Source organism: Drosophila mojavensis, unplaced genomic scaffold (assembly GCF_018153725.1).
Source record: "Drosophila mojavensis isolate 15081-1352.22 unplaced genomic scaffold, ASM1815372v1 contig_81, whole genome shotgun sequence".
Classification (NCBI taxonomy): domain Eukaryota; kingdom Metazoa; phylum Arthropoda; class Insecta; order Diptera; family Drosophilidae; genus Drosophila; species Drosophila mojavensis.
Window position 1 is genome coordinate 6,144,444 of NW_025318907.1, and position 26,011 is coordinate 6,170,454.

At 39.4% G+C, this 26,011-nt stretch overlaps 2 protein-coding genes across 3 annotated transcripts in view; both read left to right on the forward strand.

Moving 5' to 3' along the window:
* Positions 1-26,011, forward strand: part of LOC6580858 (neurogenic protein mastermind) — a 92,795-nt gene that overhangs the window by 29,932 nt on the left and 36,852 nt on the right. The gene's annotated exons all lie outside the window — the stretch shown is intronic.
* LOC6580856 (acylphosphatase-2) lies at positions 22,825-24,203 on the forward strand. The gene has a single exon (XM_002006619.4). It carries the CDS (start codon positions 23,717-23,719, stop codon positions 24,047-24,049), a length of 333 nt encoding a protein of 110 aa, XP_002006655.1. The 5' UTR covers positions 22,825-23,716; the 3' UTR covers positions 24,050-24,203.

The window sequence follows — 26,011 nt, forward strand, 5'->3', positions numbered from 1 at the left end:
TGCTGTCCGTCCGTCTGTCCGTCTGTCCGTCTGTCCGTCCGTCCGTCCGTCCGTCTGTCCGTCTGTCTGTATGAACGCAATCTATTTCGGCGCCATTGAAGCTAGAGACTTGAAATTTGGAACACATACTCGTGTATATCTCCGATTTATAAAGTGTTAAAATTTTCCCGATCCGCCCACTAAGGGCGTGGCAAATCGGAAAATGCATTTTCCGATATACCAGAAATCATGTTTGTTGAAGAGCTAGAAAGCTGAAGTTTGGTATGTAGGTCCGCGTTGACCACCCAAGATCACGAGCTATGGCGGATATATCTACGCCCATTGGGGGCGTGGCAAATCGGATAAAACTGTATCTCCTAAAGTTGTAAACCTAGAATGCTGAAATTTTGCACGTCAGCTAATGGTATGATTCTATAAAGTCTGAAGATAAATTATAAGTCTACGCCCATTGGGGGCGTGGCCAATCGGACCTGAATATATAGTGATTTTTTAAATTGTCCTATATTTTGGACACTATTGATGGCAGAGACTTCAAATTTTGTATATATACTCGGACTGATCACCCAAGACCAAAAAGTTTTGTCGGATATATGTCCGCCCACAGGGGGCGTGGCAAACCGCAAAAGTTTATATCTCCTAAAGTATAATAGCTAGAAGCTTCAAATTTGGATAGTTGAGTTACTGGTAGCCTCCTCTATCGATTCCCTAAAAATAATTTTTACGCCTCTTTAGGGGCGTGGCATATCGAAAAATACCCTGTAATTTTCACATTTTTTGATTCAAACTTTGCAGTTAGGGTACCGTTATCTCTTTCTAAAAACTGACCAAAAATGAGGTGTCTACGCCCAGTTGGGGCGTGGCAACTCGGAAAAGCCTGTATATTCTACAGTATTAGAGCGAAACTTAACTACTAAATTGTTGATGGGATGTGAATGAGTATTCCGAAGTCGGTAACGCCCGACTGTAACGTTCTTACTTGTTTAGAACTTGAATATCATAAAATATAAATGAGATTAATCATGATCATATGAATAGTTGGATAGAAATAAGTAACACTAGCCAAGTCTTACCATGTATAAACATCATGGATAAACTAATAGCAAATAAAAAGCTTTTATCAGAGTTCTATTTGGATAATAATGAGATTGGTAATGACCGTTTCAGAAGTTGAGCACAAACTGAAAAATGTTTCACGGCATATCAAGTACATATATAAATCAAGGATGAATTATTATTAGGAATTCCAAAGCTTTTTTTCAGAATGCGAATTTTTTCGTCTAATAATGAGATTGCTAATGATAATTTGAGAGGTTGGGTGGCTACATGTGCTCATATAGCTATTTGCGATTCCGGGTTCGCCAATTTGGTTTACTGTCGTTTGCCTTGCAGCACTTCACAGTCGAGACGTGTGCATTCATGCTTAGATACAGCTATAGATACAGATACATATGTATCTGTCAGATACGTCTCTTGCGGCTACCCGCTCGCTTGCCAAAGGCTCATTGTGTGCTTATTATTATGTTTTGGGCGCAATATTAGAGCTGGTGCACGAAACGAAGCCAGCTCACAGACACACACACACACACACACACATACAAGCAACTGCACATTTATACAAAATAATAATGAGGTCAGTTTTTTTTTTTTTTTTTTTTTTTGGTCTTGTTTTATTTTTTATTTATTTATTTATTTTTGCTTTTTTCAGTTTCAGTTCAGTTTCACTCGCATTCGCATTCGCTGCCAAGTTGTAGCTACAAGATACATTTTTGTTGCTGTTGTTGTTATTATTGTTGTTGTAGTTGTAGGTACTGCTTTAGCTTGTGTGCATTTTAAATACCTTGAAATTATTTTGTAAGCCAAAGATTTTTCTCGTCGAATACTTCAAACAGAGCCCAGCGAACTCTGAAAGCCTCGGCTACATCTTCGTCTCTATGCCTCCGCCCGTGTCTTCTGTGCTTCTATCACAATTCAGCCTCAGCTGGATGCTTGCATCATGTCAGTCTGATTGACTGACTGACGAACTGGCTAACTGGCTGACTGACTGACTGACTGATTGCAACTCTAGTTTATATAATTGTTGGTTCTGCCAATTCACTAGTTTTTTTTTTCCGTTCGCCTGTTGCAATTCTAGAGACCAATTCGAATCCGTGTAATTGCCACAAATTTACACACAGTCAACTGTTCAGCTTCTTCTTCTTCGTCTACTTGGTCGACTACTTCAACATCGTCTCCATTACGCGACTCGCAAATCTTCCGAGTTTCTATTTTACTTGAACGTGAGATATTCGTCGTTATAGCTGACCAGTTGCCCATCTTAGAGCCGAAGCGATCTAAGCGAATCGGAGCTGACTTCAGATCAAATTCTGTAGCAGTTTTAATACCCTGTACGTGTTGATAGTTGACTAAAAGATTCCATTGACGAAACGTATATATGATATATTTATATTTATAGATTCAAATAAACTTATATTTTATTTGTACTCTGGGACTGTCGAACATGCATTCAAAACTTTGATCAGTGGGTTAGTTTTATCTCAAATTGTATATCAGCTTATCCCATGTCATGTATTTTACAGGGTATCTTCGCTTCGTGCACGTGCAGTTCGTTCATTTCTACATTTTCCGCATCCGTTTGCAATGTCATTTGTGTCATGTGCGACCGGTAATCATTCACTTGTATATATAGTCAGGAACCTCCATCCCCCCTCTATCACCCTCCCCCTTCTGTCTTACCCTTGTCGTTTACCCTAACTTTATCGTACGCTACGAACGATTCACAGTTTTTGTTTAATTTTAATTGGCTTGAAAGTCTTTTGTCGTTATTTCTGTTGTTTTCTCTCTCTTTGAATCGCTCTGTCTCTGTTTCTCTGGCATGCTGTTTTGCGTAGCGCTTAAATCTGTAGCTGAATCACTTTAAAATATTTTTGCACTTATCCGAAAAAAACACGTCAGAACCACATGAGCGAATTTTTATCAAAAGCCTTTGCGATAAACGATAAATGCTGTTATTGCTTCGCATACCTTCTACATTAATCGCTGCGAGCAGGCTTCAGCTTAGCGGGCAACCGCAATACTATAATATAATTAGAGAAATCAAATGGAAAATCCCTATGCTAAGTTTCCATGCAGTTATTTTTACAGAAGTTATGGTTGAATATATATATATATTTTATAATTATTTAAATGGAGATGGAAACATGTTGGTTAGATTATTGTAGTTATGGTTAGAATTAGTTAAAGATATAAATATGCGAGTAACTTCAGATATTTGTATTCAGATATATAATTATAGATATAAATATTTCACTCCAATCTATACTTTAGTTTGATTATTATTAAATTTTTTATATATTTTAGAAAAATTTAAATGCATTATGATTTATATGGCGTTATTATTATAGAGATGGTTACAGATATAAATTGCTTTGATAACTTCTTCCTGTATACAGCTAGATATTTTTAGATTTTTTAAAACTCTTCGCCTTATCTTCCGTATGTGAGATCATGAGATCCTAAAACAAAATCATAATTTTATACTATCCAAGCTTTTCATAATAACCAAATTATGAATGAATGAATGTACATAATGTTCTTCAACATAAATGGTCTCAGCAAAAATAATGTTATATTATATTATATTTCTTATGAAGGGGTTCTTATAAATATTGTAGCTCAACAAGTTTTTGTAAAAATAGCTTCTAAAGTTGTTTTTCTTTAAATATTTTCCCCTTTTACCCTTTACTTTAATCTTTTACCTTAAAAGGTGAAGAGATTCATTATTATTATTAAAGTTACTTAACGGTCTTCCCTTTATAAATCAATAATAATAATAATAAGATATTCGAGTGTCTTTAACGAAACTGTTGCTGAAGATGTGAATGATGTTAGTCAACTTTGGGGAAATTCTTAGAAAAAACTTTGCTAGATTTTCTTTCCTTATCTCTATAGGTTTCTTCAAATAAGCCCCATATCTATGGCATAAATTTGTATTATCCGCACTCTCCCTAGTTATTCACTGAAGCGGCGCTGCGACAGGTGGCATTAGAAATGCGAAAATGAATTAATGATCGACTGTTGTCCATCGAGCGCGTCCGGCCTCGCAGCCGGGAGGGGGTCCCAATCTAACTCTCCAAGCTTTTCACTTTTCTTTTTCTTTGCTTGCTGTTTCTGTTTCTGTTTTGGTATTGGAAAACTTTTACTGGCGCTTCTGCTGCGGTTGGCAGTGAAAATCATTGCAAATTACGGCCAACAATTGGAAGCCCGGCTGCAACATGCAAAACAAGAAAGCAACAACAACAACTATAATAAAAGTAAAACATATTGTTTATAATGCGTTTTTATTTGGGAAAGTCGCGTGTTGCATTTTTTCGTTTCTTTAAATTTTTTTTTTTTTTTTGGTTTTTCTTTTCATTTCTTTGCTTCTTGTCGTTGTTTTTTGTTTTTCTTCTTACTTATTTTTATTGGCTTCGCTTTGCGTTGTTGTTCATTGTTTGCAATTGTTGTTGTTGCAACGCGTGTTGTTGTTGTTGTTGTTTTTGTTGTTGCCAATTTTCACTTCACTTGGTGGCATTTTCTGACAGACGTCAGTCAAAGAGTCAAAGCGTTGCATGTTACCTGCTTCAGCGCCAGCCTCGTGCCTGCCCGCCTCACCGTCCGCTGTGCCCTATCGACACCTTAGCCCCAACACCCATCCCCACAGCCCCCATTCCGACATACCCCTAGCGTTGGTGCCTATTCAGTTTTCGTGCCGTTGTTTCAAGTGCGAGATTGCCTTGCTGTTTATTGTTTATCGTTTGTTGTTTGTTGTTGTCTTGATTGACAAGTGACAACATATTATTGGCGTATCGTTTCGAAGCTCAGTCAAGTTGTTGTTAAGTTAGTTCGTTGTTGTTCTCTGGCGTTGTTGCTGCAACTGCCGGGCCATTGTGTTTACCCACTTGCAACTTGAGGTGTTTCTTAAACTTTTATATTACTCGGATATTATCTATACAAATTACTTCACATTTACGAGTGTTGCAAATGAAGCGATTTGCTTATCTTGATACTTTAACTGTAAAGTTTGTGCAATGCAGTGGATCAATTTGTGTTTCCTTTGTACTAGGTCAGCTATATGTACTGTATTATCGAGTGCAAAACGTATTAAATGCAACGAAGCGTCAACTGCATCAAATATTCTATTCCATAGATACGTAAACTTAATTCGGATAAGCTTCGGATAAACTTGGATAACACTTAAAAGCTTCGTTTCGTGATATAAATGAGTCAATCAAACTTTTCTTTGCTCTAGATAAGCATGGATATAAGTGGATAAGCATACATAAACTTTGTAATCAGTCAATAAACTTCAAATAGCATTACTTAATAATTACGAACTCGTTTCACATTTGTGCAAGTAAATATTCTTAAAGCTTTAAGTTCCACTCCGAATAGATACATAAAATTGATTTGATTTCATATTACGCCCCCGAGGATAAACATGCAATCTATGCATGTGGCTTGTTTGTCAATGCTCACCTCCAGGCACTTGCGTCAATTGCATTGCCGTGTAAGTGTGTGTGTGTGTGTGTGTAAGAGGGCGTGGTCTTTCTTTAAATATTGTATCTAGCCATGTGCATAATTTATGCTTTTTTGCGTTATACAAATTTGTAAAATGTATCGTTTATCTTCGGGCCAAAGTCGACGTTGGAGCCGACGCTGCAATTGAAGCAGCTCAGACCAAAAAGCGCCCCCAGCGGCTAACACCCTCCAATCCAGCCCAGCCCCCATCCCCCATTCAGCCTGCCCTCAACGCACCTAGCCGTAGTCAGCGCACCCTTTGCGTGTTGTGTCTTTGAATTCTTACTTTTTTTTTTTTGATTTTTGGAGAAATGAGAACAGCAAAGGCAACTGCCAAGCAATTGAGTGGCTCTGGAACTGGAGCTGGAGCTCGAGCCGGTCGTTCCACAACATCGATTCGCAATTCGAAGGCATTGCCAGCGCTCAGAGTGCACAAAAATGCTACTCAATAAAGGGTAGAACTTGAGCAATTGTTCACAATTTCCGTCAAACGTTTGTTGTGGTCCAAACATTTTAAGGGTGATTATTATAAATAAGTCCTCATTGAGGATTATATGTATTCTATACACCATTGAAACAGCATTCATGTGAAAGATATTGCATAATACAATTTACTGATTCGAAACGAAATTTGTTATTCAAATGGTAGAATTTTCTGTTCTAGAAATTATAAATGGTAGGAAGGTATTTAGTTATTCGAAAAGTAAAATTTCCAAATAACTATCAATATATATATAAGAAAATAGAAATAGAAATAATAGTAATGAAAATAATATTAATAATAATAATATTAATATTAATAATATAATAATGAAAGTTGTAATTAGTTTTAAAAGCGTTAGGTGAATAGGAATTCGAATTCGCATTTTAGCTGATCGTCAGTCCGTCCGTCAATCATACGTTCATTCAATTATTCATTGCCTATGCGTCCCACTGTGCACAGTGGTGTCAATTTGAATCTGATTCTCACATCTCGCATCATGAAACCTGGTTTGCTACACTTTTGAGGGGCGGCCATAGCTTCTTTGTGGGTTTCATATAACACACACTGATACACCTACATATACATATATTTATATATACATATATGTATAACACACAATATGACGCTGTGTATTTGGCGCACTTCAAAGGCTTTTATGCGTTAGTAGCTCGAGCCCCGTAAAAAAGGGGTAAAAGGCGTCGTGCTGGGCATGGGGTTTGGTCGGATAGCTGAGAGCGAGTGCAGTGTAAAATGCATATTTGAGAATTTACATCTCTTATTTATTATGTTTGGCAAATTTCATTGCATATTAATAATGCAATTTAGCTGGCTGCACTTTGAGCTGTGAAATTGAGACCGAGGGCTCAGAGCGCTTTACTGCAGCCCACCTTCCCAACTTCCGCGCATGCTTCGCTCTAATTGACAGCCAAAGCTGATAATACCTGCAATCTGCCACGCCCACCGCCCATTGGCTACCTACCCAATTCCCAGTTCGTTTACTTTATAGCCATTTGGCCGATTGTCTTGCAGATTTTAATTGCGCCACGTTTGTTGCCAAGCCACAAATAATAAACAAGACAAAGGCGTAACAATAGCAGCAGCCCCACTCAGGTGGTTTGGGGGCAGCGGAGGAGCTTTTGAGCGCCAACCCTTTAAATATTTGAACCCTTAAATAGTAATGCAGATTTTTCTAATTTATGCATTTGTATGTGATGCATTTCGAACGTTAAATTTATTGAAAATTGCACATGGAAATCAAGTGTGGAGCACGGAGAGCGCAGAGGGCACATGAGTGAATGGGAATGCTACCTTTGATACCCTGTAATCACTATGAAAGGCAGCAGGTCATAATATATAATTAAATTCATTGATAGCTATTTTAAATCTAGAAATATCGTGTATATAGAACTGTTCATTAATACATGATTATAGAAATTATTTCCTCTCTTTTGGAGTCAAATTATCGATTATTATACAATAGATTTGGAGAACTAAAGACATTAAAGTTTTGTCATGATACATTTTATTTATCATATAGTTTAATCTTAAAAAAAAAGTAGCTGCATAATTGTCTTACATATACAATGAATTCCAATGCTTTACTGAGTATCGTTTAGTCGCATTTTGAAATTTATTCAGCTCTTCATTTTTTGCTGTGCGCACCTCACCTTCAGACGTGAAGCCCTTTCACACATGGGCCAACGAGAGAGTGTAGAGGCAAGACATGTTAGCAGGCGACTGCCTCGCCTCGCTAGCCCCCAAAACTTCCACGCCCACTTTTGACAAACGCCCTAACATACTACCCTTGCCTCGACATTAGCCCTAAAATCGATAAACTCATTTTGAAGTTCTCGTTCGCACTCGCTCGCTCGCATCTATATAACCGGCCATTTGTCTGCATGAGTGTGTGTGTGTATAGGTGTATAGATGTGCATGTATGTGTGTGTGTGTGTGTGTCTACTTACTTACTTTTATTTTCTATGCGCCTATTTACCCCCGCTCTGCATTGGGTCGCCCTCTTTATGGTACACCCCTGCGGAGCTTCAGCATTTAAAGCTCTGCTCATCTGAAATTGCGGCTGTTGCGTTTGCAGCCCGCAATAAATTTGCCTTACGCTCAACATTTTAGCTAATTAATTTAATTAAATTTGTATGCCTCATTGTGAGGGCTTCTATTTGTCTCTGTGTTTTTGCTGCTTGTATACATACATATATTTCGTAACGCTCGGTGGGCAGCTGACGGTTTAAATTGGGAATTGTCACCTTTTTTCCTATTTTGGTGAACAGTGAATTTGATGGATCTATCAAGCTTATGTCCTGCAAATGGGAATGATGGGAGTAATACGCAGTTAAGTGGAAATTTCACAGGGGCAAAAGCAAGTTTAAGCATTTTCTTTGACCAAGAAATCCTTTAGCTAATAGAGTTTGAGAGAGGGAAAAACTTGATGGAAAAATCAATTTCTTGTACTTTGTGCTTGATTCTAATAACCAATTTTCAAATTTTAACATGACTTTTAAACTGCATGTTAAATACAAACTTTGTAAAGTTCCCTCAAGAAGCATTCACTTTTAACTTTACAATTAACTTCCGATTAATTGTATTATAAAACCGATTGTTAGATTTATCATGAGCATTTAACTGCATGTTAAAATCCCCACCAAACGCTTAGCTGTCGTTTTAACGATCCAGCAAAGCTGACCATTTTTCGAATGACAAACCAAACCGCAATTGCCCAATCATAAATGCTGACAATCTTGTCTGTCTGTGGAGCTAGAGAATTGAAGCCGCTGCCTGCACCTGCACCACAATACCAGCTCGAAATCCTCACGCCTCGGCATTTGATGCGGCTTCGATTTGTCGGCTGTGTCGAACAATGGACAGACAGCATTTGCCACTCGCAATGGCATCTTCACTGGCTGCAGGATAAACAAGAGCTGCAAGAGCTGAGGGTGCGAAAGAGAGAGAGAGAGAGAGAGAGAGCAAGGAAGAGGAGCATAAGTGCAAGGATAACGGCGCCAGACGCCAATTGCCAGACGACAGTTAGCACTGTGCGTCGGCATTTGCCATCATTATCGCCCTCCCTCCTCTCCAACTCTCCTCTCCTCCGCTTCGTTCCGGCTCCTCTTTATCCGCATCTGCATTACTTCACGCATTGCACTTCACTTCTCATCCTGGCTTTTCATATGATGGCGCGTTGCAAGTGTCGATTACTTGCGTTGAGCTCTTGGCTGCCTCATGGAGATTATTGCGGCAGGGGCGCGACTTGATGGCTGATACTCACTCATATGTAAAATTAACCCAAACAAGAGCCAACAAGTGCTGCGTAAAAGTCTGCAAGTGAATTCTATTCCCAATTTTATGGGGTTTTAATATTAATATGCAGCTTATTTTGATAGGGGTAAGAGATAGGCAGAGGGAGAGATAGAGAAAGAGTGAAAGGAAATGATGAAAAGCATCATTGCAAACTTTTTAAAAGGTCATAGAGCATGATGGCATTCAAACGAAGAAAGTCACTATTGCAACTTAAGTTATAATATGTATATATGATATCATAAAGGTCTTTAATGCACTGCGGAGAAGGGGAAAATCTGAAAGACTTTATATTAACATAAATAGCAATCTACTTAGTGGCTTTATATTATAGTTGGCGTTATATTATATTTCTTTTTCCCATTTTGGTGTTCTACACTAAGACAGAGAAACAAAGAATATGATTATCTGATAATGATGCATACCAATTAAATTTACATATATTATCTGTATTATAAGTGTGTTAGTATTTATATATTTCTTATAACACGCACAAAAAATCGTTTACCATTAAAATTAAATTAAAAATCGAAAGTAAAGTTGAGTAAAAACACTATATTATATTGGATTTGATATTTTAAATAAATTTAAGATTAAATTTTGAATTTGAAATAAGTAAATAAACACATTTGTGTGAGATACCTGAAGTACTTCAACTTTAACAGATGTGTGAAAGCTTCAAGTAGACAGCGCTTGTTTATAGAATTTTTTATCGTATTTACTACATATACTACGTTTTCATTGTTTATTAATTTTTTTTTTATATGTAGAATTTGTTGTACATTTTGTGTCTGCTGTTTACGCTGTTCACGCTGTTCACAAGAATAAGCGTCATCTTCAGCATTTGTTCATTTGTGTGTTGCAATTTCCTCTTAATATTTCAAACATCTGGCAACGCTGGCTGCCTGACAGTCTCACTGTCTGGCTGGCTGCCGGCATAATAACCATAACGATTATGTCCGAGCAACATGTGACATCAACAACATAATAACCAAACGGACGGAGCACCGTCTCTGATGTCCTGTCCTGTCCCGCCTAGACGACCTGCCCCAACCCAGCGCAACCCAAGCAAACCCCAATTCAGCCCAGCCCAGCGCAAATAAACTTCTTTTGCCTTCAGATAGACCGCTGTGACAATGGAAACTGGATTTGTTCCGACTTTTGTCTCACCTGCAGTGAAATTAGCTCATTTTATGCAGACTGCATGCTGTCTTAATTCCCTGGCATTTGATTTGATGCTTCGTAATTTGCATATGACATGGGCTGCGAGCGTAGCGTGGGCGTGGTAGACTGGACTCTAATGAGCTTTACGACAGTGTTTGATGATTGAGCGTCGACTGATTGTCGTTTAATGCGCAGCAGAGCCGAGAGCTCTGCCAGAGCTCTGTGTCCTGGCAGCAGCAGCAGGGATTTACCGTCATGTGGGCTTATGTGGCGTATGCGCAATCTGCGAATGCACCCTTAAGCTGCTGATTAGCGCTGGCTAACTGGGAACAATGAATACTACTGCTGACCGGTGCAAGGGTTGACGGCTCAGTGAGGGGGGAAAAGGCGCAGAATTTTCGTGGCGCTTTTCATTTTCGTAGCAGCAGCAGCAGCAGCAAAACATTTTTCATTACTTTACTCGAGCGGAAATGGCAAATTAACTGCACAAATACACGAGCAGAGGCCAAGCGGACAGACAGACACACATATGTGTTTGTATGTATGTGTGTGTGTATATGTCTTTGATTGTATGCTCATTTATTCATTACACAGTGCAGGGTCGCCTGGCACACCGCCTTTTTTTTTTTTTATATGCATATAGAGGCGAGCGCCTCGACTCATTGACAAAGCGAAAAAAGTCGATTCGAGTTTCAGAGCGGACTGCTGATGCCCTACAAAAAACAGAGTTCACTCGAATTGTAATGGGATTTACTTTCCTTTTAATCAGAATGTAATCATGAATTATAAATAATCCTTGAAAGGCCTTCCGAGTATTTAAATAAATTAAGATACGACCGGCTGGGGCTTATTAATCTTGGCATGGAGGCTTACAAAATATGATGATAAACAGTTTTGATACAAAGGAATGCTTTGTTAATTGATTTTAAGAAACATTCTTAATATGACGGAGTTATATTATCATATTATGTTATTATTATTATTATTTTTTTTAGTTTGTATTTGTATTATAATCCCTAAAAACAGTAAACAAAGAACGGAAGATTGAATACATCTTGAGCTTATGTATTATTTAGTATTTTATTAGTTTGTTTTTATGCAATATATAACAAATACTTAGATTATAAACACATACAGAAAATAGTAGTGTGACTGAGCAATAATGTTGGAATAACCCAATTCAGCGATAAGAGGGAATATTTTGAAAACAATTTGAATATTAGATTTAACATATTGTTTATTAGTTTTGTTGACAAATTGTAATACCGTGAAGGCTGTGAGGGATTGTATAATTTAACAAATTGAAGTAAAGAAAATTAAATCGAAAAGTGACCAAGGAGCACAACTAATGAATAATTCAACTAATATTCAGGCATTAAGTGCAATAAAGCAGCGAAGCATGATGAAAAAATTCTCTTTAATTTTGTGACTTTATTAAAACTGTACTTTGAGCATATACATACGTGATTACTGATTACTTAAAAGTTAATAATATGGTTTATTATTATTGTATTATTTCTATTACTAAACAAAGGAATGGTCATAGTTAAGAGTAGAGTATAGAAAATTCGCGTTTACTTATATCAATGGCTTTTTCTGGAGCTTTCGAGGCATTTAATCGGTTAAATCTTTGCTGGCTTTTGTTTTCGTTTCATTGTTGTTGTCTACCTTATAAATAAATATGCAGTTAACAACAAAACAAAAGGAGGCTGTGCAGCAGGAAGATGATGAGATGATGTTGATGATGATAATGATGATGATGATGATGATGATGATGATGAGATGAGTTGCGTTGAGTTGAGTTGAGTAAAGGCAGCGATTGGAACTGGCGAACTCGTCATCAATGTCAGCGATGACGAAATGTTTGTAAATAAACAAAATGCGAGAGCAACAACAGCAACAAATAGAAATGTTTAATGAATCGCGCCTAGGCGGGCGGACGGGCAAATGAATCGAGGCAAAGGTAGCCGGGCGGGTGTGTGGAGCAAGAGTTAAACAATGCGCCCGCTCAGCGATATGTAGAAACAATTTACGTATGAGTGAACTTTTGCCAGCTGCACGGACAGACAGACGGACGCTCCGTCGCGACGGACAGATGGAGTGAAGAGTGAGAGGGCGAGGGAGGGAAGCGGGAGAGTGCGCCACTGAGTGGACAGCCAAACATATCAACAGACGCCGACGACAACAAAAAAAACGGAAGTTCAAAAGGTGACAATGACAAAGACAACGGGGCGATGTCTACATAAAGAGTGAGTAGCGAAAGGGGCGGAGCGGGCAAACGGATAATGCATGGGGTAAGGGAGTGACGGTGGGGGGGTGGGTAAAAGGCGAAGGCTGCGGCTGACTGACAGCCGGGCAATTTTTTGCAATGGTCGGCGGCGAAATTCACTTTAAACAATTAAATTTATGAGATTGTTGCTGCGGCAGATGAAAGGGAGAGAGAGAAAGAGACGGTGAGAGAGTGAGAGAGAGGAAAGGAAGAGAAACAGCAAAAGTAGTTGATCAGCTGTACAGGAAGGAATGTCGAAAGGTTAGAACTAGGCCGCAACCGACGAGTGGGTAGGCGGGGATGGGGTGCAGCGCTGCAGCAATCATGCAGTCAGACTTTATCAATAAGCCATATTAAACGGCGACATGTGAAGAAAATTACACATGAAGAAACCAAAGAGTTTGTTCTCTAAAATGCACTGATTAAATATATTTAATGAAATAACTTGAGTTAAGCAGAAAATAAAATTATTGTAAATTTGTATTGTATTTTATGAATTTAATTTATTTTATTTAATTGGTCTGGAATGAAATTAGGTTGATTTTCATATTTAAATGAGAGTAATATTTAGTTAAAATAAAATTTAAGTAATAAAATGTATACATATATAATACTATATAGTATTCATTCATTCATTCATATAAATAGTATGTTTTTGTTTAGCCTTAAAGTATTTTGACTTTGACAATTTACAGAATTCTTTTCTTTTGAGTGTACTCACAGATAAAAATCTATGCACATACATACATACATGTCGTATATATAAATAAACACACGAACACACACACGCACACTTCGTGAGTGACTATAAAATTTCTTTGGTTCGCATTTAAATCCGTAATTTCAATTCAACTTGTCGTGTTTACACACACAATGCATAATTTATAGAAATTTGTCTGCAAACGCAGCAGCAGCAATGCGTGTGAGCGAGATAGTAACGGCAATTGTTTATGCCCAAACGTGCGAGCGAGCAGGATGCATTGATACGAGTGGCTCTATATAACATATATATTTATATATGTGTGTGTGTTTGTGTGTATTGGGCTCATGTAATGTCAAGTATACGCCGCGTGCGACCAGCCACAGTGGCTACAAAAAGAATGCGAATAATATGGAATATTGAATGGAAAAAATCGCTAAGGCATACAAGTTAAGATCCATAAATATTTAAATACTTGTCTTACATAGATAAATATTGTAATGATTTATAATGCTGTAGAGGCAATATTGTTATAGGAAAATCATGATATTTTAATGAAATCAAATATCATATAAAATATATAAAATAGTATGGATGATTAATATAGTAATATAAAATAGACAGAAAGATAAATGTTGCCAAGAAGAAATAATATCTATTAACATACTTATATCATATAGTTATACAGTTAAAATTTTCGGGCTGTAAAGAATTTATTTCTGTTTGCCTGTAATATATTTTTATTATTTTTTTTCGATTTAAAGAAGTTTGCAGTTTTAAATTTTGAGTTTTTAGAGTTGAATTATTTTTTTAAATTGTTCTGCAAATATTATCCTTCTGTGAACTATCGAATCAGATTGCTTACATGAGATTGTGAGCCATTCGCTAACTGTAACGATATATCAGCATCGCAAAAAATATATCGATATATCGAATTAATGGTCATCAATACCATCGATAATGCCATTGATGGTTTTCACGACTCTAGCGTAGGCCAATATATAGATAAATAGATCTACTGAGGAACGTATTTGCTATATATATGATTGATATATGATTAATTGTATATATATACTTTCATATATTTTTTATATATTTTTATGCTATACAGATAGATAAATGAAGCACTTTCTGTGTGTGCACACGCTTACTTTTGTTACTCACTGTCTTTATAGGCAATTGTGTGTTGTATTCTTTCCCCTTGGATATGTGGCGCATATGGCGAGCAACGTGTGCCTAGCTGTGCTACCCCGCCCAGCTCTCCGCTGGCCCCCACTGCCTAGGTGGACTAGCTGACACCATTGCCCCACAGACTCATGTGGTGCAGCTCCTCATTTCCTTTGGCTTTGCCGCTGCCTCTGGCGTGCTCTCTCTTTCTCTCTCTCACTCCCTCTCTTTCTATCATTTATCCTCTATCCACATGCGCTTTGGACCTGTAATGGGGCAGCTCTTCGTGCCTATCATTGTGTCTGTGTGTGAGTGTGTGTGTGTGTGTATTTGCGTTAAACTCAACGAAGCTTAAAAGCTTTGTTTGCATCAGGCACAGCTCAGTATTTGCTCCTGCTGCTGGACTGCGTTGATTTTTGCCCACTGTGCAGCGCGAATGAAAAGTAAAACAGCAAAACTGAACTGAATTTTATTTAATTATTGCCTAATTAGCAATGGCCAAGCAATTATTTTGCATCTTTTTAATTAAACGAAAAGGAAATTCCGAGAAATATTTTATATACACATATATAGTATAAGCATATATGTATATATGTAGTTTCGCTTCCATATATATTTTCATTTTCCAGCTGAGTTTTTGCTGTAAGACGCAGCTCAATTGGGGCACGTTGATAAGAAAACTTTCCTCACTGCTGTTGTTGTTGTTGTTGTTGAGGCAACAATCAAAAGTGCAGCAGGCAGCAGAATGCAGCCAGGGGGAGAGCTAGAGCTGGAGTGAAAAAATACGTAGCTTGCCTCACGACTTGGCCGCGCCCACAATTCACGCACGCCTTTTAACAGAGCACAGGAAAAAATACAGACGAGGCAGCCACAAAATCCACTTTTGCAACAACCCCTCCCCACTCTCGCTCCCTCTATGCGCCCTACACTAGGCACCACCCCAGCTGCCTCCCCCAGACTCCACCTCGCAGTTGCTTTTGTTGCTGCAAAAATATAAAAAATAATTGGAAGTCGCTTGCAACGATGTCGTCGTCGTCGTCGACGACGTTGACGTTTTGCTTGTTAGCTGCTGCTGCTGCTGCGCTGCTGTTGCTGTTGCAAGCACCCCCTTGCCCAGCTGCGCCTCACGTTGTGGTTAAAAATCTTTTGCCTGGCTTCTCTTTTGATTTGACTTTTGTTTGCTGGTGATTAGGGCCAGCTAGCTGAGCGGCTGGGCATCGGCGAGGGGGCGTGTTGCTGCTCGGGTGGCAGCGGCAGCGGCAGCGGCAGCCTTTACCAGCTGGGCAAGCACAGCGTGTGTGCGCCATTTGTTTTTAACAAATTTGGGCCGCCTATTTTTTGCTCCCTTTCTTTCGTATTTTTGTTGTTATGCTTGAGTGTATCTGAAGATTTTTAATTGATTTGCAGTCGTGTGTTGGGATCTCTAGCAGATTTACATGCTGTAAAGGGGGAGAGGAGCGAAGCGACGGTCTATAGCAACTCAAGTGCTAACCCAGTTAAGCTCTCAAGCATATTCAGTCCAAGACAAAAACTCATTTTCCTCAATAATTCAATAAAATTTAATATAATTAATTACTTCTTGAAATTGGTTGGTACAATTTCTCTATCTATTATCAACCGTACTGGTTTATAATTTGTCGATTTATGGTATAAATTATTTCAATGATATGCATTACTGTTACATAAGCTACTGACTCATCAATAAATTTTTATATACTTCATATAATTAATTTTTGAATTTTAAATTTTGTTCAATTGTATTAAGATGCTCATTCCATATGAAAGAATCTACTTTTACTTATCCTTTCTGTTCTTCTTTATTCATCGATTATTTGTTGTTGCTTTGTTTAGTATAGTATAACACAACTTGATTTTTTCCATATATCACATTCTACTGCTTCGATTATATTACATTTAATAATCATTAATCTATGAACCTATCGATTATTGTCTAGCTTTGGTCGCTTCTTAGACTCTCATCCAAATAGTTTGCTCTACTTCGAAATGAGTTTTACGCATTGCCACTAAATTAATAATTCGCATTGAACTTTTGCCAGCTTCCCTGCTGCCCCACTCTCGGCTGTCGGCATATTGCTCGTCTCCTACACATTGCTCGACCCTCTCCTGCCCTATTTATATGTGGGGTGTTTGTAGAAGCTCGTCTCATCACCATTCACCATCAACATAATCATAATCATAACTATTATTATTAACGACACAAACAGCCTATTTAGTGTCAGGCCGAAATCACACTTTCAAGCTCACTCACTCAGCCCCATTTCCCACACCCACTCGCACACGAGCCCCCAACCCCAACCCCAACCCCATCAACCTCGAAAACCAGGCAAAAACTTCAGCAAGCGATAAAAATTTGTCTACATTACGCCGCAAAACACAGTGGAAAGCAGTTGAGCAGCCGTCACAGGTTCTAACGCGCATATGCTTTAGCCAACCCCATCCAGTGGGGAGCAGATTCCCTATCTATGGCTAGGCTACCCCTAGCCAGCGATAGCAACCCCTAACTATCTTGGCAACTGATATCTTGCAAGTTTTTGAACCGCAGCAATGTCTTACGGTGTTTACGGTGTTTACTCTAGGCACCCCAACCCAATCCTTTCACAAACCGAATCCTAGAAGGTCCCTTTTTTAAAGTGTACATGTGTTAGTGTGTGTGTGTGTAGGGGGTGTAGGTATGTTTGTATGTGTGTATAGAATTTGTGGCATGGCTTTAAGCCTTTTGCTGTGCGCATGTCCTGCTATCAAAGGCAGCTCCAGCTCGAGTCCCTTGCGACATTTGTCTTTGGGGCAATCTCCCACTTATTGAAAATGCTTAAAGTTTTTCGGGGCCTGTCGCTATTAATTGGTTGTGCCTTCTATGCACTGAGCGAAATTGGCTTAAAGTGGCTCAATAAATGTAAACTATAAAAAACATTTAAATTTGAAAAATGTTCTAGCTCACAGTTAATTCATTTGAAGTTTTGCTTGAATAAATTATAAAAATTCTAAAATATTTGAACTTTAATTTGGTTAATCTAATAATCTAAATAATCTGATATTTAGATATATTTGTATGTATTTCTTATATGATTTTCTTGACAAGAAACTTGAAAACCTTTTAGATATTTAAATTGACAATTAAAAATGTGAGTAATATGTGATTTAGAGCTCTGCTTAAATTTAGTACCCATAATTTCTCTCAGTGCTGTTTTTCTCACACTTGACTTTATTGATGCTTGGCTTTTTGACCAGCAACCAAGCACTCGTTCGCTTCCGATTCAGTTGCTTCTGCTTCTTGCTCGCTTTATCGAATTAACTGATTTTCATCGTATAAACAAATGAAAGCGCGCTCGAAAATAAATAAACAAATGGAGTTAAATTTAATTTCATTAAACGGCTGCCAACGACGACATCTAATTGAATATCGCTCACGATGTCAGCGCCAGCGCCAGCGTCAGCGCCAGCGTCAGCGCCAGCGTCAGCGTCGTCGTCACCGTCGTTGTCATCGCCATCGTCGCCGTGGCTATAAAATTCACTTGACAACAGCTGCTGCTCGAAGACAAACTGAATGCAAAACATGTTTGAAAATACCCTGTAAAATATTAAGCTTAAATATATATGTATATGAATATAGTATGGGAAGAAATTCATTAGATCTATCATAAACAAATAATTGTTCGATGTAGTTAAATGAGTTGTTTGTTCGACTGATTGATCGACTAACTGAATCAATACGCAGACAGTTCAAGCTGATGGAGTTGAAATTATTTTTCAAGTGCAATTTTTGTTGTGCTTCCAGTTGTGCATACCTCTCTGCTTAATACGATTTCTAGGGCATAACAATTGCTGCATTCCTTAAGTCTCTTTCTTGCTCTCTATCACAGTCTCTCGCTCTTGCTCTCTCTTTCTCTTGCTCTTCGCTCTGCCCCAGCTGCAGCTTGTTAAAGCGGCTTCAGCGCTTGCCGTGCATCAAAGCAAAATTCAATTAAGTTGATTGCAAATCGTGTCATGTGTATGGAAAAGAAATTTTAATGAGGCAGATGGAACTAGTACAAAAATATGTTTATTATAATTATTATATTATTATGTGTGCTTTTATTATTCAGTGACACATGACGTATGTGTAATATGCAGTAAAAAAATGGAATATATGTAAAAAAAAAATTGTATTTCATATTTTCTGTTTATAGCTTAAAGTAACCGATAACGAGCATAACTAGAATGCTAAGCGAACATATTTATTTCTAAATATATATGAGTAATAAACTTATAAATATATAAATGAATAATAATGTAATTCAATTGACTTGCGTTACGTATACGTAATGGGAAATACTTGAGCTAATTGCTGACTAAGTCAGTTTGTTTTGCTTAACCTTTTGTTGAGTTAAGACAAAACTGTAGTTTTCTCTGCACTTAGACTTCATTCTGTATGCATCTATTTCTGGCTTTCACAAATAACTGCACATATTACAGCTAGGAAAAATACAAAATCAATTGTTCAAATATTTTGCTCTTTCAATGATGGAATTTTCATTTTGCACATTTAATGCCTTTGCGGCTCACTGTAGGTGTTGTTGTTGTCGCTGTTCGTGTTGTTGTCATCTATTGGCCAACTCTTGTTGTCCGGCTAATTGAGTTTGTCAGCACGTCCCTGATGTTGGCCATCACTTGCATTTTTGTATTGCCTTTTGCGCTCTACACACGTCTGCTTTATATGCTCTATATAATTATTTTTTGCCGCACTCTCAATATAACTAATATATATACATACATATGCACGTATATATATGCATGAGTATATCTGTTACTCACAGTGCAGCTCACTTGAATATGTTAATATGAATAAATTGCTAATTAAATATATATAAATGCTGTCTTGTTTCTATGCAACTGCCTATACAATAAACATTTGTTGCTAAAAAATTCACTTTTTATCTTTTTTATTGTTTGTCATTGTTGATGATTTATTTTTGTATTTACGCGTAAATATATTAATTAATTTACAAAACAGACGCTGCACTTGTGACGTTTGATAGCCACAATAACAGAAGCTTTAGCACGTTTAAATTTTTAATCAATCGAAATGTAGTTTTTTTTTTTCTAATAAATCCGTTCAGAAAGGTTTCATGAGTTTCATGAGTTTCATTGCTGTAGCAATCGCAATGGCAAATATATTATCTATATTTTAGCATATTTAGTCTAGCATAATCGCAGATATTCTGACTGTTGTTTTTCTAAGATTCTAGAATAATAACCTCTAATTAATTTATTGAAGCACAAATTGCCTTCGCAAAGCGGAACAGACTGATACAATACGTGACTGTTAGTTAACAGATTCTTAACAGCGCCCCACAGCTTTAGCGCTTTGTCAATTTCTTTCTTTTATTATGTTACGACTGTTTGTCTATGTTTTCTAGCGCTCACTCACTCAGACTCGCTCGCGTTCTATACTGCCACTCGCTCGCTCTCACCCACTGAGTGTATAACATAAGGCCTCTGTGTACATTTTAATGGCAAATCTGCTGCCATTTGCGGCACATTTCGCGTACAATTTTCATTTTTGTTATGCCCACATATTTATTTTCATGGCTGGTTCGGCATCGGGCAGTGTGTATGGGAATGGGGGAGGAAGAATGGGAGCTGGGGTGGTCGTAGCATAACGTCGCAAAGGGGCGCACTTTACATTTGTTTTGTTTATTTTGGCGTGAGCGTTGCCCAGAACTGCATGAGTAGAGAGAACGAGCGTATGTAGGCGAGAGCAAACTGAACGAGAGAGTGAGAAATGTGAGTGCGAGTGTATGAGTGAGTGAGGTGGTGGTGAGCAGTTGCTGGTGTTGGCATGCCATTTCCCGTTATCAGCGGCAGACTTTCTGCCAACCTGCTGCCAGCTGCCGCAGCCGCAAACCGTCAGCGACGCGCGTCAACGCAACGGCTCAACAGTGACGTCGACGTTGTCGCTATTGCCGTCGTTCGCTCTCTCTCGCTCTCGCTCTGTCTGTCTGCCTCTTGCGCTGCTGACGTCGCTGCTAATTTTGGATATCTAAGCGAACAGAAATATTTTTAGCTTCGCTTTGGCCGTCGCGCACGGCAGCCACATGCAGATTTTTGCAATTGTTTGCCTTTTTTGGCCGCTGGCGTCGACGTCGGCGCTGTCGCTGTCGCTGGCGCTGGCGTTGGCGTTGACGTTGCCTTTGCTGTTGCTGGTGCTGTTCTTGTCATTGTTTTTGTTGTATTTTTAGCCAGTTGATTTATCATTCCAGTTGCATTCACGCTGCATTTGTTAATCAGCCTTCTCTCTCACTCTTTCTCGTTGCAGGTGAGTTTCGCTTTAGCGTTAACAATGCTCAATTTGTAAGCTGACAAGTACGTAAGTAGCGTAAACAATAATCAGAGTGAATTGAAGATGTGTGCGTATATCGGAAAGTCACTAAATTGGATGTATTTGCAGTAATTGGCAAATAGTTAATTAATGCAGAGAGCAAATAACATGTAAAAGGCCTAGAGGATCATTTAATTGTTATTCATTTAATTATTAATTAGTTACTTCCTAGTATGCTGTCACTTAATCAAATCTTAAATTGAAAACTAATCGTAAACCTCAAACCCTTGCTAACAAATCTCAATTTAACTACCATATAGCCACGCAGACGTACATACGAATGCAGGGTGGGAGTGGGAGCGAGAGACCAACACAGATTTAGAATTGTGTCATCGCGTAAGCAAACAAAGTCTGTTTCCACTTATGTGTGTGTGCGTGCATTAAAAGCCAAGCCGAGTCTAGACGAGACGAAGCGAGACGTTCAACGGCGAAATACCAAACGCAGCAGCAAAGCAGGCGACGTCTCTCGCTCCCACCCCAAACTCGACGCCCGCACACTTCACTGCAAGCGCCTGGGCCAGCTGCGCTGTTGCAGCTGCGTCGCTGTCGGTGGCGCTGCTGCTACTGCTGTTACTGCTTCGACTTTATATTCCTTCTTTACATTTTTCTTAGACACCATTTGCATTTATAGTTCTTGCTGTGTTGTTGTTGGTTTTGTTTTTTCAGTTCCCAGATTTGAAGTGTTTACATATTGCGTTTGAATTATCGTTCAGCTGGTTTTTATTTTCCTCTTTGATTTCTGTATATTGTTGTCGATTGGTTGTTGTTGTTGTTGTATGTGCTGCCTCTTCACTTTTATATTTAAGCTAATTTTAGTATTTAGCTTTTCATTTGCATTTCAATTAGAAAATATACATAAATGTAGAGAGTGTTGTGGACTGTACTTTTCGTCTATATTGTTATTTGTGCGTACGTGAGATCTTGTTGAAATTCGTTTTTAAAGGCATTCCGGAATCGAAACACAAACAACAGAGACTATTAGCAGCGTTAACTTAAAAGATTCTTAAAAGTTACCAGAGCTGTTATCTTAGCTTAACTTAAGCTAAGTTTGGAAATGTTCTCTCTTGCTGTTAACTGCAATGCTGCGCTGACCTCGCTCGTAATTTAACAGCAATTAGCTTTAAAATGCAACTGTTAACTAGTGATCGACAGGCGGCTGCTGCTGTTATTAACAGCGAGCCCCAAGCTCAGCTCTCTCTATATCTTTCTCAAATTCGCTGCTCTGCTGCGCTGACCTCGCACTTCGCTGCTTTTCGTTCAGTTCAAGTCTAGTTTTATGCGTCGCAATTGAAACCCAAGTTTGCTCAACAACAGCAACAGCAGCGAAATCCCTTGAAGCGTTGCGTTTTTTAGCATTGTTTATTTTTTTTTATTTATTTTTTTTTTTCGCTTCGGCTTGTTTGATTTGGCTTGCTCACCTTCGGCTCAACGAAAGGCAGCGACAGCGACAGCGACGCGGCAGCGCCTCGTGCTGTTACATTTGAATGAGCACGTCGCTGCTGCTGCGCTGCCTTTGCTCAGGGGAAGATGGCGGGCAACGGTGTTGTTGTCGCTGTCGCTGTCGCCGTCGCCGTCACCGTCGCTGTAGTCATTTATCACCGGCCTCTTTTTGCCCAGTTGTGGCTCGACCGTTCATCCGAACACCCGCCCGCCCGCTCTTGCCGTAAATACGATATTAAATATTTGCCATAGAATCGTCGTCAGCAGCGACGTTTGCATTACCGCCAAATGTTGTCTGTTTATCTCGCCTAGTTATTGTTTTGCAATAGCCAAGGGAAGTGGGAGGGAGACAAGGGGAGGTTGGCGGCCAGGCAAGACGGTGGTTGCTGTTAACTTTTTGTGGCATTGCCAGTTGATTGGATTGCCAAGAGATGAACCTGTGTGCGTGTGTGTGTGTGTGTCTCCTTCTGTGTACGGCATGTGATTTATGAGTCCCCAACGTTGATATCGTATATACATACATATATATAGAAGACGATATACAATAGATACATTGTGATTAGCCAGGAGGGTGCTGCCAATAGAAACCAACTTGCAGTTCTTCAGCCTCCATGTGAATTTCGCAGTTCTCACGGATATACATGACTGCGATAAGGGTAGTTAGCTTCCCCTAATGTTTTCATATGTGTACTTTCCGGGTGGACCGATGATCAATATAGGGTTAAAGCTAAAGAAGATGTGAGTCAAATATAGGAATAGAGGTATTTAACTGAAATATTGAGGATAGATGAAGAGCAAAGGACAGGAACTTCCACTTGTAAGAGTAGCTTTTCTTATTTTCAAAGTTCATTTTTCTCAAACAGATGGTCAAAAGGCTCTAGAGAGGAATTTCAAATGATTTCTCAGGGGTAGGAAAATATTTTGGTAAAACTTAATGAACGGGTCTTTATAACAGTATCTACATATAACTCTTGACTCATATAATACTAATACTATACGATTATATGGACTTTTGAATTTAGTTAGTTCCCCGACAATCGGGAGGATTTTGGATTATGAAAAGGGAACACCGAAAAAGGGTAAAATTTAGAGATCGTAACAGGCGCTGATATTATGTGTGTGGAGTAGCTCGTTTCGATCTAATTGTTTTTTCATAACTTTAGGCAACTGCAGAGCCTTGGGAAGTCATACAAATTTCTAAATATACAAAATCCCTTATCATATTGCGCAAAGTTCTCATCAATCAGAATGCAAACGGCTGCCGAGCAGTTATTCACTTGCGGCTTCGAAGTCTTCGGCGAGGTGCAGGGCGTTCGCATGCGCAAGGCGACCCGCTCTCTGGCCCTGCTGAACGGGGTGCGCGGCTGGGTGATGAACACGGATCGTGGCACTGTGATTGGCGAGCTGGAAGGCACGCTGCCCAAGCTCAACACGGTCAAGTTCTGGCTGCTCTGCTACGGCAGCGAGAAGGCGGTCATTGAGCGAGCGACTTTCACGCCCACCCGGGAGATTCCGGTGCACAGCTTCGACAACTTCACCATACGTTATCATGCGTCGGATCGCAGGCTGTCTGTGATCTAAGGAGAGATCGGCCAGGTGTATTCTGCTATACGGTTTTTGGCGTTGACGAAATTCAAATTCATTGTTAATCGTTACTTTTATTTGTGTCTGTGTGTGTGTATTGGGATTACAATTAAAACCTGCTTTAGATCCTGAGTAGCTCGGACAACCCCCACCTCCTGCTCTTAGCGTCATTTATTAAACTGCCAGTTACTAATTAAGTATCTAGCTATGTTTGTGTGTGTATATCAAGCTGGACAGACACCTGCAGCCTCTGGCTGTGCCGCATTTCCAGTTGAGCGCCTGGCAATGAGTTTTTACGAGCCAACATTGAAGCAACAGCGACAGCCACAGCTACAGCCGCAGCCACAGTCAACAGAGCCATAGAAATGGCTGCCAGAGTCGTTGCCTCCGCCCACATCTTCGCCACTCAGATTGGCTCATTTCTCTCTCACTCTTTCTGGCACTACGTGACGAAAGCGCTGAGTAACGCAGGTCCGAGTACAGGGTATGGGTAGTGCGTATACAAAAGGTGCTCATAGAAGAGTATCAAGCATAGCATAGCATATAATATTTATAATCTTGTAATCTATCTACCTAATAGTCTAGCTATTTAGAAGACTTTCATTATTCTAAGCCCATTACTGCACATTCTTTGCTTATTGCCAAGGTCAAGCAGGTCACTAGGCCAAGAGTAATACCTACATATATCTAGAATATATAGATATGATTTTAGTATACTTTATATGATTTAGTAAACTTTCCAAATTAATATAATTTGACTATAATCTCATTTAAAATATTCTTATAAATTTATTTCTTTTCATTTTAAACAACTAAGTCAAAATATCATTTCAACATTTTCACACTCAAATACTTCCTATAAAAATGTTCATTAGGGTATCTGTATATTCAATATTTGCCAGGGTATCTGTAAGTCGTATACTCTCACTCAGAGTGCATATTTTATGTGTTGCTCATGTTGTTGTTATTGTTTTTAAGTACTCAATGCCCTCCATGGGTCGCTGGGTACAGCGCGCCGTCGACGACGACGTTGGCGCTGACGCTGACGCCCATGCACTGCGCATAATCACAACAAAATCAAATAAATGAACGCCACTGACAATAACAACACCAACAACGGCAGCAGCAAAACAGCAACAACAAGAAGAAGAACAGCTATAGTCGCAAAAGCAGAGCAACGTCGCGACGCTCGCTTCGCGTATTATTTGCGCGCGCGTCTGTGTGTGTGTTGGCAACTGCGTTGCGTGCGTAACAGGCGCAAAGAGACTGAGAGAAGTAACCGCAACAGCAGCAGCTCCAACATTTTACATGCTGTTGCTGTTGCTACTGCTGCTGCTGCTGCTGCTGTTGATGTTACAGCTGCTGCAGCAGTCGCAAACCTGCTGCTGTCGCTGCTGTTTGTGCGGTATTTTTATAGGTTAAACTGCAGAGTGCGTGGCAGAGTGGGCCAAGGGGGCAGAAAGAGAGAGAGAGAGAGAGAGAGCGAAAAGTTAGAGAGAGGGTGGGAGTGAGGCTCTCGTGCTGAAGCTTGGCTGACTGTGGCTCTTACTAGTTTCAGCCGGCCGGTGTCGTTGGCATTTTGCTAGCGAGAGCAGCGTCGGCAAAGAGCGTAACAGAGAGAGAGAAAGAGCTAGCGAACGTGAGAGCGTACATTTTGCACTCAACTAGCTTACACTGCATTAGCTCTCTCGGTCGCGCGCTCTACTCTCTCGCTGTCGCTTTTGGTGCTGCCCGGCTTTGAGTGATTCTTGCCCTGGGCTGCTGTTAAAGCTGGCAGGAGCTGCCAGCCAGCTTAATGTAGCATTCCTTTGCGCATTCCGCGCGCGCGTTGCCAGCCACGCGACGCTGCTGGCAGCGCAGTCAGCAGCAGCGTCTTCCGGTGTCACTTCCTTATTTAGTTGTTTACATTGTTGTTGCTGCTGCTTCAGATGTTGTTATTGTTGTTGCGAGGGTTGTGAA

Excerpts from the sequence above, each read along its gene's own strand:
- LOC6580856 (XM_002006619.4), top strand. The coding sequence starts at position 23,717 with ATGCAAACGGCTGCCGAGCAGTTATTCACTTGCGGCTTCGAAGTCTTC.